Genomic DNA, 12,043 nt, shown 5'->3' on the forward strand with positions numbered 1-12,043 from the left:
TTTTGTATCAGTGCAATACGCTGCTTGTTAAAACGGATGACTCCCGCTCTTACGTGCAAGTCTGTGGATATTATGAACTATCGTTTCTGTTCAAGTTCTATTTAAATTTTAAATAGAAGGAATTTTTATTTAGTCGACAGAATATTATTCCGGAATAAATCAACTCAAACCCTAAATAACTTATAATATTTTGCTCTCCATAAAAATATATCCTGTCTAAATTATACAAGTTAGAAATAAAGTAAACGTTAAAAGAACAAACATTCAAATTTCTTTACTCTTATGTAATTTTATATAAAAAATAAACTTAAATTTTAAATATCCCAAAAGATTTTGCTCTCCATAAAAATATATCCTGTCAAAATTATACAAATTCAAATATGAACATGGTGCATAACAAAACCTGGAAATATAAATAAAATTTGTTCTTTTCAGTAATAACAAATCAAATCATTCAGTTGTCTTTGCTCTCATGTCATTTTATCAGAGCTGGACGCCTGGCATTTTTTTGGCAACAAGTTCGTTTATGTTTGGTGTGAGGTTCTGTGTTGTGGAGATTCTCAGGATGGACTGCAGGTGCTCATCAGTGAGGTGACTCCTGTGTGCTGTTTTGTTAGTCTTCATGACTGAGAAGAGCTTCTCACACAGATATGTGCTACCAAACATGCACAAGGTTGAGCCGCATGTAGACGGAGCTGGAGCATTTGTGCGGAATGGAGTGAATAAACTGTGCGGGCCGTGCAGTATCGTACTTTGCCTTCAGTGTGCCATTACACTGCAGCTCAATCATCTCCATCTGAATCTGCACAGGTGCAGTTTCCACATCGATGGCAAATGGGTTGCGAAACAACTGAAAATTCTTTTTTTGTTCTTCAAAGTCACCAAAGCGCCGTGTGAACTCAGTGTGCAGTTTATCAGCAAAATGCGTATTTGGGAACACCGTAGTGCTGACTTGGTTCAACATTACTTGGCAACAGGGAAAGTGGGGCAAGTTGCACTGGTGCATTTGTGTCTCCCATAAAAGTAGCTTCACTTGAAATCACTTTGTGATTGTGCATGGGTAAAACGTCTGTTGAAGTGTCAGATTCTTCTTTAACTCTTCTGCTTTCTGTATCTTGTGCATTGCATTCAGGTCTTTCAGGTTATCTTGATGTTTTGTCTCATAGTGCCGTCTTAGATTAAATTCTGTAATTACAGCCACATTAGCTCCACAAATGAGACACACAGGTTTACCGGCAATGTCAGTAAACATATACTCAGCCTCCCATCGGTTTTTAAAGGCTCTATGTTCAGAATCACCTTTTCTCTTCGGCATCGCGTGGGCTAGCTTCGCAATAACTTGCAGCATCATAAGCTAGACTTGATTAACGCGTATGTGTTCGGCAAGGCAGCTGAACCGCTGCATTATGGGATCTGTAGTTTATTGTGTTACGAGCGCTTCATCTCCCCGGGCCATTAATAACAATAATACTTATATAAAATGATCTCGCGGGCGGATTTAATTACACGGCAGGCCGAATGTGGCCCGTGGGCCTTGAGTTTGACATATATGGACTAAATAGAACTTGAAAAGATATATTTTTTCGAATGTGATCGCGCAATTCAGATCGAGTTGACGCGCACTACAGTACATCGAGCCTGCGTGCTATTGTGGTTTTGCCTGCGTAAAGTTACCCTCACCTCGCTCTTACTTTTTTACCATTCATCTAATGAATACACTGAGTATGGCTTTACCAAAACAATCATTGATCGCGAATAAAGTATCCATTATTCATAAAGCTTCAATTGGTGATCTGTCTTTCTGCGTTAACCGCATATTTTTTCATACATCTCAAACCAAGGGGATGCGAAGTTAAAATGAATAAAAATGCGTGCGTACATACTCAGTGCATCCCCTCTTGGGAATCGAACCTTGGCGCTAGAGGCAAAGCCTCTACTATTGCGCCACGGCATGTGGTTTATCTATTTGAGTGTAGCAGTGTAATTCGGTTTTTGTTCAGCACTCTTTGGAACTGTTGCTTTTTGTCTGCGCACTGCGTCAGTTCACGTGAGCTGCTGAATATGGTTTTATATGTCACTCGCTCGCTTCTAATTGTTTCGCTGCCTTCTTAATTATATAATGTATGTTTTCTTAAGCGCTTTTTGGAGCTCTTCCTGGTTTTCTACGTAATGCGTGATTATGTGAGTGGCGTGATGATGTCACATGAAACTCCGCCCCCCCACGGCTTTCGAGCTCAACTCCATTACAGTAAATGCAGATAAATAGCTTCTAGTTATGACCATTATGCGTAGAATTTCGAAATGAAACCTGCCCAACTTTTGTAAGGAAGCTGTAAGGAATGAGCCTGCCAAATTTCAGCCTTCTACCTACACGGCAAGTTGGAGAATTAGTGATGAGTCAGTGAGTCAGTCAGTCAGTCAGTCAGTCAGTCAGTCAGTCAGTCAGTCAGTGAGTCAGTCAGTCAGTGAGGGCTTTGCCTTTTATTAGTATAGATATAATTCAGTATATATACAGACACACACACAAACACTCTGGCCATTTAATTAATTAATTACCATTTCTACTGGGTATTAATGCAAATATTAAATCAGCCAATCACATGGCAGCAGCTCAATGCATTTAGACATATAGACCTTATCAAGATGACCTACTAAAGTTCAAGCCAAGCATCACAGAGGGGAAGAAAAGTCATTTAAGCAACTTTGAACATGACTTAGTTGCTGGTGCCAGATGGGCTAGTCCGTGTATTTCACAAACTGTTGATCTAGTGGGGTCTACTGGGATTTTCACACACAACCAGCTCTAGGGTTTATAGAGAATGGTCCAACAACAATTCAAATGACCACTCATTACAACACGTGGAACCTTGAAGCAGATGAGCTACTATAGCAGAAGAACACACCAGGCGCCACTCCTGTCAGCATAGAACAGGCATCTGAGGCTACAGTTCACACAGGCTCACCAAAATTGTACAATAGAAAATTGGAAAAATATTGCCTGGTCTAACGATTCTTGATTTCTGCTGTGACATTTGGATAGTAGGATCACAATTTGGCATTGGCAACATGAAAGCTTGGATCCATCCTGCCTTGTATCAACAGTTCAGGCTGGTGGTGGTGGTGGTGTATTAGTGCTTGGGATATCTTCTTGGTACACTTTGGGCCCCTAACTACTGAGAATTATTTAAATGCCACAGCCCACCTGAGTATTGTTGCTGACCATCTCCATCCCTTTATGACTGCAGTGTACCCATTTTCTGATGGCTAATTCCAGCAGGATAACACTCCATGTCACAAAACTCAGATCATCTCAAACAGATTTCTTGAACATGACAATGAGTTCACTGAACTCAAATGGCCTCCACAGTCACCAGATCTTATTAGTGAAAGAAAAATTAACTGCTTGCAAGCTACTAAGGGTTAATAGCTGACAAAGCCATTTTTCTGTAACGGCAGGTTATTCATACAGACGTCTGTCATAAGACAGGGTGCAGTAAGCTGACCAAAGACAATTTCCAGTTTCTTAGGAATGCATGTATTTGACACAGGAAAGATGACCTTTCATTCTTTAGGGTCTATCTGATCAGTAAAAAAAAATAAGAACAGATGGCCCAGTAGCGTACTAAAATAAATTGCTTAAGTAAATGATATTTTGTTTATTTTTAAGAAATAAGGGGAAGGGGGAAGAAGGAGAAATTATAAAAAGCCAATAGAAAAAAATGTAACTGCTCTTCATGCCTTACAACGTAGAATCCACGTACTCATCTGTGACTGAATAAAAATATAACTGATTGAACTTGTCCTGTCTTCCTATGGGGAGTTTTTTTACTTCCACACAATCCAATACAGCACCTTTGGGATGTGGTGGAATGGGAGATTCACATCACGGATGTGCAAATAACAAATCTGCAGCAACTGCGTCATGCTATCTTATCAATATGGATGAAAATCCCTGAGAAATGTTTCCAGCACCTTGTTGAATCTATATCATGAAGAATTACATCAGTTTTGAAGGCTAAAGGGGGTCTTACCTCGTACTAGCAAGGTGTACAAGTGGCCAGTGACTGTATACACATACTCACACATACACACACACACACATATATATACACATATATAATGTACTGTGTCACACAAGTGCGACTAGGAGTGAGCTGAATGGACCAAGTGGAGGTGATTACCTGCTGGGCCAGGGGGTGGCGGGGTGTTCTAAACTTGTTTCTGTTAATTCTGCAGATCAAATACGGGAAAACCTGCCTGATTCAGCATCACTTCCGGTTCCTGCTCTCAGACCGACATCACTTCTGGTTCCGGCTCCCAGACTGAAGTCACTTCAAGGGTTACAGACTATAAATCCTCCATATTGCCAAACCGAGTCAGTTCATTTTGGGAACTCAAACCAGCATCATCAGTTGTGCTCTAAAAGATCCTTTTGCAGCTAGGAACAATATACAGGTGGCTGCCCCAATCCTTCTTTTAGTGTGTTGAGACTCATTATTTCACAACTGTATATACATAAACGTGTGTGTGTGTTTGTGTGATTCAGTGTTAACAGGTGCATGGAATTAAGTACATAGCCATGCAATCTCCATCAACAAATATTGCCGTTAGAATGGGGTGTACACAAGAGCTCATAGGATGCCACCTTTGCAAGGTCACCTCAGATCAATTGTAAGTGCTCTTATTGTGAAGTGGAAGCATTTAAGAGCAACAACAGCTCAACCATGAAATGGTAGATTATGCAAACTAGGAGAAAACTACCTACTAGACTGTACAGAGACTACTGTAAAGTTTGGTAGAAGAGGATAACAGTCTGGGGTTGTTTTTCAGGATGTGGGCTAGAATTCTTGGTGCCGGTGAAGGGTACGGTTAATGCTACAGCATACAAAGACACTTTTAACAATTGTGCACTTCCAGTTTTGTGGCATCAGTTTCGGGAAGGCACTTTTCAGTTCCAGCATAACTGTGCCCATTTACAGCACACTCAACTAGGTCCATAAAGACATGGAATCTGCAGAGCAGGAACTCAAACTATATATATATAACTTACAGTGTATGGCATAAAAGACATTATATAAACAATGATTAAACTAAATTAAAAATAAACATTTAATAAAATAAACTGCATTTCTATTGACATGTTAAAAAATCAAATTGGGAGGCTAGGCAGAAAAGAAAATGGTACTTACTAACCTTAAAAATCCTAGAATTCCAAGTCTGTACTGGATTATAACAACTACCACATTTCCAAAGGCAGCAAGAGAAGACCCATCAAAGAGTGAAGCCCCTCCAAGCTGGAAGCCCCCTCCATGTATCCAGACCATCACCTGACAAATGGTGCAAAGTGGAAACAATTGTAGATTAGCACTATCTTTGTATTTATGTTCATTTAGTGCATTTCATTTATAAGAAGTTTTTGCCTGTTAAATTAGGAGAAGCAAATTACATAAAAAAAAACAAGTTAGCTTTTTTAGTAATCAGCAATGTGATCCTGAGGGTTAAGGCTTGGTCTAGAAACCATAAAGCATCCTGTGTGATCATCCCGTGTGACCAAAAACTGGACATTTAATTGGCTTGGCATAAACTGTTCACTTTATAAAGAAGAATGAGGCGTAACTTCCAGCAGAGTTAGCCGGTTAAGTCACCATTAAAAAATTATGAGTACACAAAGGTAGTGTGACAAAACGTGAACAGTCACCTTGAAGCTTTCTTTTTGTCATATAGTAATTATTTTTTCATTATGTTTTAGTATGAAGAAGACTTTATTACTGTAATATCCCTTTCTTCTGGTGTATACCTGTACATCTTCTTCCAGTGTAAACATCTGTCAAACCACCCAATTTTTATCATTTTTGGATACTTTTTTGATTAAGTTCAAAACAATTTAGCCGTTTTTAACAGGTGAAACAACACCCTCATGCCCTCCCTCAATTGCAGCCTAGTAAGAAAAGATGAATATAAAAAAATGAAGGGAGGAACCAGGATCTTTGAGATGAAGTGCTACAGACACAACCCTGAGCTAAAATGAAAAGAACAATTACATTTTAAGTCTGGAAAAGCATGGCTGTAAGAATTAAAAGGTCCCCAAATTGCTAATCCTGGCCAGTCAGGCCCATTCCTCTGAGCAACAACTGGAGGACCCATTGATCTGCAACACAGAGCGTTTGAGAGGAACCATGTCATGGAGCGAGGACTTTCAGAGATTAGAAAAGAGAGAAACAGAGTGGGAGAGACTGCAGCGAGAGGCCAGTGCTAACTTGATTTCAGTGGTACCCAAGGATACAAGGTTTTGCTGTATAGATGTGAGAGGTAGAACAACAATACTTTAAAAAACCTTTTTATTCTCTTAATATTCTTTGATGCAAGTATGCATATGAGGTTAATTGGAGCCAGCAGATGAATGCTGTTTGTTGCGCCATGAGTCTGATGCTGCCAGGATATTCTCTGTTTCTTCTCAACCAAAAATATTGATAAGGCAAGTGGAGTAAATGGATAGAGGGATGAATAAATACACTTTAGTGCACATCTTGAGATGTACAGTGTTCAGTGCAATGCTTTTCATAAATGTCATTTTTCTTGCTTTTGATTTTAGTATGTCTTATCCAGTGTGGCACACACTAGGGACAATTTAGGATCGCCAATGCACCTAACCTGCATGTCTTTGGACTGTGGGAGGAAACTGGAGACACAGGGAGAACATGCCTAGGTCTCCTTACTGCGAGACAGCAGCGCTACCACTGAACCACCATGCTGCCCTTATTTCATGTATTCACGGTTCTTACTTTTGGCTTGTTATTTTGATTTCATGACTCCTCCTGATTCCCTTTCTATTTAAAACTGCTGCTACTGAGTGCAGGAAATGCACATTATAGAACTGTTGCTAATTTAACAACCATCCATCTGCTTTTTAGATTTCAGAGTAGTGAAGAGGCCTGTTTACATGCACATAAAAAATCATCCTTGAATCTGTTTTTGAACCTACTTAATCCAGTTCCAGTTAATGCTGCTTGAGTCTCTCCCAGCAGCATCATGTTCCAGCCTTGAATGGGTTGTCAGTTCATTCATGAAGTACAACCATGGACACCCACCCGAGGCCAAGCTTGACTCCCCAATTAACCTAATATACACATCTTTACAGGAAAATTGGAGTATCCAGAGAAAAAAACAAAAGAGACATGGAAAGATCCATTAAAAAACAGGCTGGAAAGGACTGGCAGCAGGACTAACCAAAATAGCATGATCCCCACCTCATAAAATTAAAGAAGCACATTATCAGTAGCACTCTAAAGCACAGGTGTCAAACTCCAGGCCTGGAGGGCCGCAGTGGCTACAGGTTTTCATTCAGACCCTTTTCCTAATCAGTGACCTGTTTTCATTGCTAATTCACATTTTAATAGCCCTGTTAGAAGGATTCAGTCCTCTGAATTGATTCATTTCCTCATTAAAATGCAGCCAAACAGAAATGAGACGTGAAGCGAGCCAACAGATGACCAGCTAAACTGGGGCTTCAAACTCCAACCAGTTTCTTAATGAGAAGCCAATTCTTGCTGTTAATTAAACTCGTTATTTAATTCCACGGCTTGTTGTTGCTCTCGTTCTGCCACAGCAGACATTTCCAAAACTGTTGATTTTCTGTTTTTCATAAGAACATCGTCGAAGTGTTTTGGTGAGTTGAGAGATCAACCTTACTGAGACCTTCACCCTTCTTTATTTTCAGATATTGTGTGATGTGGCAGCTTGTTTTGTGCCTCATTATTGTTTGGCTGCTAATTAAGGAAAAATAAACAACTAAAGGGCCTGAGTCAAGTTAATTAAAAAAAGTAATTAGCAGCAAAAACTGGTCACTAATTAAAAAGATGGTTAGAATGAAAACCTGCGGCCACCGCGGCCCTCCAGGACTGGAGTTTGACACCCCCTGCTTTAAAGTACACTCTTTGAAAGAATCAAGTGACTTACAGGGCGACGGATTTGATCGACTAATGCATTTTCAGGTGAGTATATGTTAAGATACAGACAGTCTTCAGATGATGTCAGCTCAGGGTATTTTCCAAAGTAAAATTCAGAAAACACTTTAGTCTCAGTGAGGTTCTGCACACATCTGTGGAAATGTTTTTTAAGAGAAATCACAAAATTATTTTTTCATGGCTCAAATTTTTTAAAGGATAGCAAAAAAAGTCAAGTACAACCAAAAATATCACCTTCCAGCTTGGATCATTTAGAGATCACTTAGACTTGAATAATTTATCCTGTACATGACCCAGTTAGGCACAAAGAAAACACAACTTGGCAGCCATTTTTTTCTAAAGTTAATATAAAGAAAATGTGAAAAGATTTAGTTTATTCTCACTCACAGTGGAGGGTAGGTGGTTGTATTTCTTATTTCAGTCCAGGATGTGGGAGGCTGTGGTAAAGCAAATCTTACAGGAGGGCTTGCAAAGGGCACTCCTAGGAATGCCAAGACACCTGAGGTCGATTCTTTGACCTGGATTAGCTTTCCCATCACCTTTCCATTAGATGTTGAAACAATTGGGGTACTGTTAAGTCCTGTAAGACGAGAAGCACAAGTGAAGACATGAGCAACAGCACTTTCATGTGACCTTCTTTTATTTGTTCATGCATGTAGTATATTGGGGCAGGTTCATGATGAATCACTTTGGGACTCAGTCCAACATACTCTAAGTCACCATTGTACCACTAGAGCCTAAAATTATATGGGAGGTTCAATAGTTTCAATTGTTAAATCAATATTTCTCTCTTGCATGTTAGATGTGGGTGTGGGACAGATTATGCTGCACCCACATGCTATGAACAGACAAGATGTATAAGTTTCCCAGGAGAAAGTTTCACATCAATGCTCTTTGAAGTGGGCACTCCGACTTGGAAAACTTGGAGAAAGCAATGCTACCCAATTTCTCTGAATGGTGAAATAACACTAACCTTTCACTTTAGTCAATAATATAAGCTTTATAAAAATAATGGTCTGCCAGAAATGGTATTTTTACAGTTACGTGGTATTGTGAACAACACAATACACTTTAAAAGTGTTTAGTATGTTCTTTATATCCATCCATCCATTTTCCAACCTGTTGAATCCGAACACAGGGTCACGGGGGTCTGCTGGAGCCAATCCCAGCCAACACAGGGCACAAGGCAGGAACCAATCCCGGGAAGGGTGCCAACCCACCGCAGGACACACACATACACACCCACACACCAATACACACTAGGGACAATTTAGGACTGTCAATGCACCTAACCTGCATGTCTTTTAGACTGTGGGAGGAAACCGGAGCGTCCGGAGGAAACCCACGCAGAACCTGGGTCTCCTAACTGCGAGAAAGCAGCGCTACTAATTAAGCTTATCTAAATTCATTTTGCACAGATCAAGTAGCAAATCCATAGCAATCTTGTGTTTTGTTTTCCCCAAAATTAATCCAGTTATTCATGTGAATACAACAAAGATGGAAGGTGTGGCGTCACAAGTGGCAACTCTCAAAACATTTTTGCCTTGAGCCTAAAGAGATCATTCATCAGTGCTGATTTTGTAAATGGACAAAGATCAGCTGCTGCTTACTAAAATATGTGAATTCTAAGTTTCTGTCATTTTTGCGCTACAATGCACTAGTTACGGTAACATAATAAATATGAAAATATTTCATATTGCCCTTCCTCTGTACCCTCATGTGTCTTGACCGGTGGTCCCTCTCTCCAGTGCAAGCCTACTTTTCAGACACTTACTGTACATGTTTGCCGCCTATGAATTTGCCTAAAGGCAATTTTCAGAGTGCCTCCTAAACCTTTACTCCATCTTGTGCATTTCATACTCGCACATTCTCTTTCAGTTGCGTCACCAAAGCCAAACTGGCCAATTCAGATTCCCCAAGCTCAGACGCCTGCGTCTGAGCACTTCATTGTGCTAGGCAGGCAGTGTGTTGAAGTTGTTAAGGCTTTGGATTTCAAGCCCTGAGGTTGTGGGTTCAAATCCCGCTACTGACACTGGGTGACCATGAGCAGGTCACTTGATCTGCCTGGGCTCCAATTGGAAAACCCAAAGAAATGTAACCAATTGTATCATAAATATTGTAAGTGGCCGAAGGTTTATGGACACCTATGTGAGCTTGATGGACACTCCATTCCAAAGCCATGCGTATTTAAATGGGGTTGACCGACCCTTTGTGGCTAATGAGAATTTGATACCATTCAGCTAAAAGAGTATTTGTGAGGTCAGGTACTGATGGTGGACAAGAAGACCTGGCTTATAATTGCCATTCCAATTCATCCCAAAGGTGTTCAATAGGATTGAGGTCAGGGTGCTGTGCATAGCCACTCGTGCTCCTCCATGATAAACTTGTCAAAGATGATGTTTTTATGGACCTGGTTTGCTGAAACAGGAAAGGTGCCTTCCCCAAACTGTTTTTCACAAATTTCGATGCTCATAATTACCTAAAGTCTCTAATTGAGACAGAGGTGTCTAAAGTATCTTTGTATGCTGTAGCATTAACCAAAGGGCCTAGTCCAAGCTCTGAGAAACATCCCCAGGCCATTAAACTTTACAGCAGACACTATGCAGTCTGGAAGGTAGCATTCTCCTAGCATCTGCAAAACTCAGATTTGTCTATCAGATTTCCAGATACAGATGATTCATTACTCCAGAAAACTTTTCCACTGCTCCACAGTCCACTGTTGCTGTTTTTTACACAACTATAGTTGACACTTGGTATTTCACATAGTGATCTTAGGCTTGCAAGCAGCTGCTCAGCCACAGAAAACCTTTTAATGAAGTTCTTGTGCTGATATTGCTTCCAGGGACAGTTTGGAACTGTGTTATGAGTGATGCAACAGAAGACAAATGATTTTTATTTACTGTGCGATTCAACACTTAGCCGCCCTGCTCTGTGAGTTGGCATGGTCTACCACTTTGTGGTTGAGCCGTTTTTGCAATTAAATGGTTCCACTTCACAGAAACAGTAATTATAGTTGACTGGGGCAGATTTAGCAGAGCAGAAATTTCACTTACTGACTTGAGGAAAAGTGGAACCCTATGACAGTCCCTGAGTTCCTCAGTGCAACACATTCTAACACCAATGTTTGTCAATGGAGACTGCATGGCTACATGCTTGATTGTATGTCCCTGTTAATAATGGATGTAGCTGAAACACCTGAACTCAGTAATTTAGAGGAGTGTCCACATACTATTGACCGTATAGTGTGTGTATACATTGCAGCATATGTTCCAGGGGAGCAAGCATGGGAAATACAATATCTCCTCCTGGACGCTAGATGGTAGCCTCCCAGGGTTGTAGGGGTGCCTCGGACTCCCCCAGGGCTTCATGTGCAGCCCTGTTGGGTTCTGCAGGTGCCACCAGGGGGTGCTGCAGCAGGAGCTGCTGGACCCTTCTGGGCACTGGTTTCGCCACACCCAGAAGTGCAGCCGGATGTCGGCAATCAAGCACATGTAGCACTCCGGGTTCCCAATAAAAGGAGCCAGTAACCACCACTCAGTGGCCAGAGTTGGTTGGAGGAGGACAAGGTTGTAGTGGTGCAGAGGAACAGTGTGTTACTTTTGTATGTTGGTGTTTTAGGACTGTGTTGTGGCTGGGGGACACGGGGAAGACGTGCCCTCCAGCTAAAGAAAAATAAAAGTCTATTTATTTTATACATGTGCCTCCGTGTCCAATCTATGTCGGGTCGGGGACATATATAGTGCCTTTTTACAACATATAGTCACACAAGTGTGCTTGGAAGACTTCAGGGTTCATCTAAAGTTAATAACACTCCAAGTCAGAGGTTGGCACAATTGCTTAATACTTTTTCTCTTCCTCCTTCCGCAGAACAGATAATTAATGGACAGACCACCTGTGACGCCACTTCCTGTTTCCATACTCCTGCTCCTGAACTTCTCTTCTGCGTTATCATCCTAAAAAATGGCTCTCGTCATATGATGGTTTCAGTGAATATTCTGATTCACATTGGAGAAGATATACTTGTGTTTTTATTTTGTTTACATAATTTCTCATTACTGCGGTGGGTTGGCACCCTGCCT

General features: G+C 40.8%; 1 protein-coding gene across 3 annotated transcripts in view; it reads right to left on the reverse strand.

The window, feature by feature from the left end:
* Positions 1 to 12,043, reverse strand: part of LOC120535503 (carboxylesterase 5A-like) — a 57,899-nt gene that overhangs the window by 34,703 nt on the left and 11,153 nt on the right. For all 3 annotated transcript variants that reach the window (XM_039763399.1, XM_039763398.1, XM_039763400.1), the window contains 3 exons: positions 8,352 to 8,544; positions 7,957 to 8,098; positions 5,194 to 5,327 (listed from right to left, as the gene is read on the reverse strand). In XM_039763399.1, coding sequence (XP_039619333.1) covers positions 5,194 to 5,327; positions 7,957 to 8,098; positions 8,352 to 8,544 — 469 coding nt within the window. The remainder of the gene's footprint in view (positions 1 to 5,193; positions 5,328 to 7,956; positions 8,099 to 8,351; positions 8,545 to 12,043) is intronic.

Source organism: Polypterus senegalus, chromosome 9 (genome assembly GCF_016835505.1).
Source record: "Polypterus senegalus isolate Bchr_013 chromosome 9, ASM1683550v1, whole genome shotgun sequence".
Classification (NCBI taxonomy): Eukaryota; Metazoa; Chordata; class Cladistia; order Polypteriformes; family Polypteridae; genus Polypterus; species Polypterus senegalus.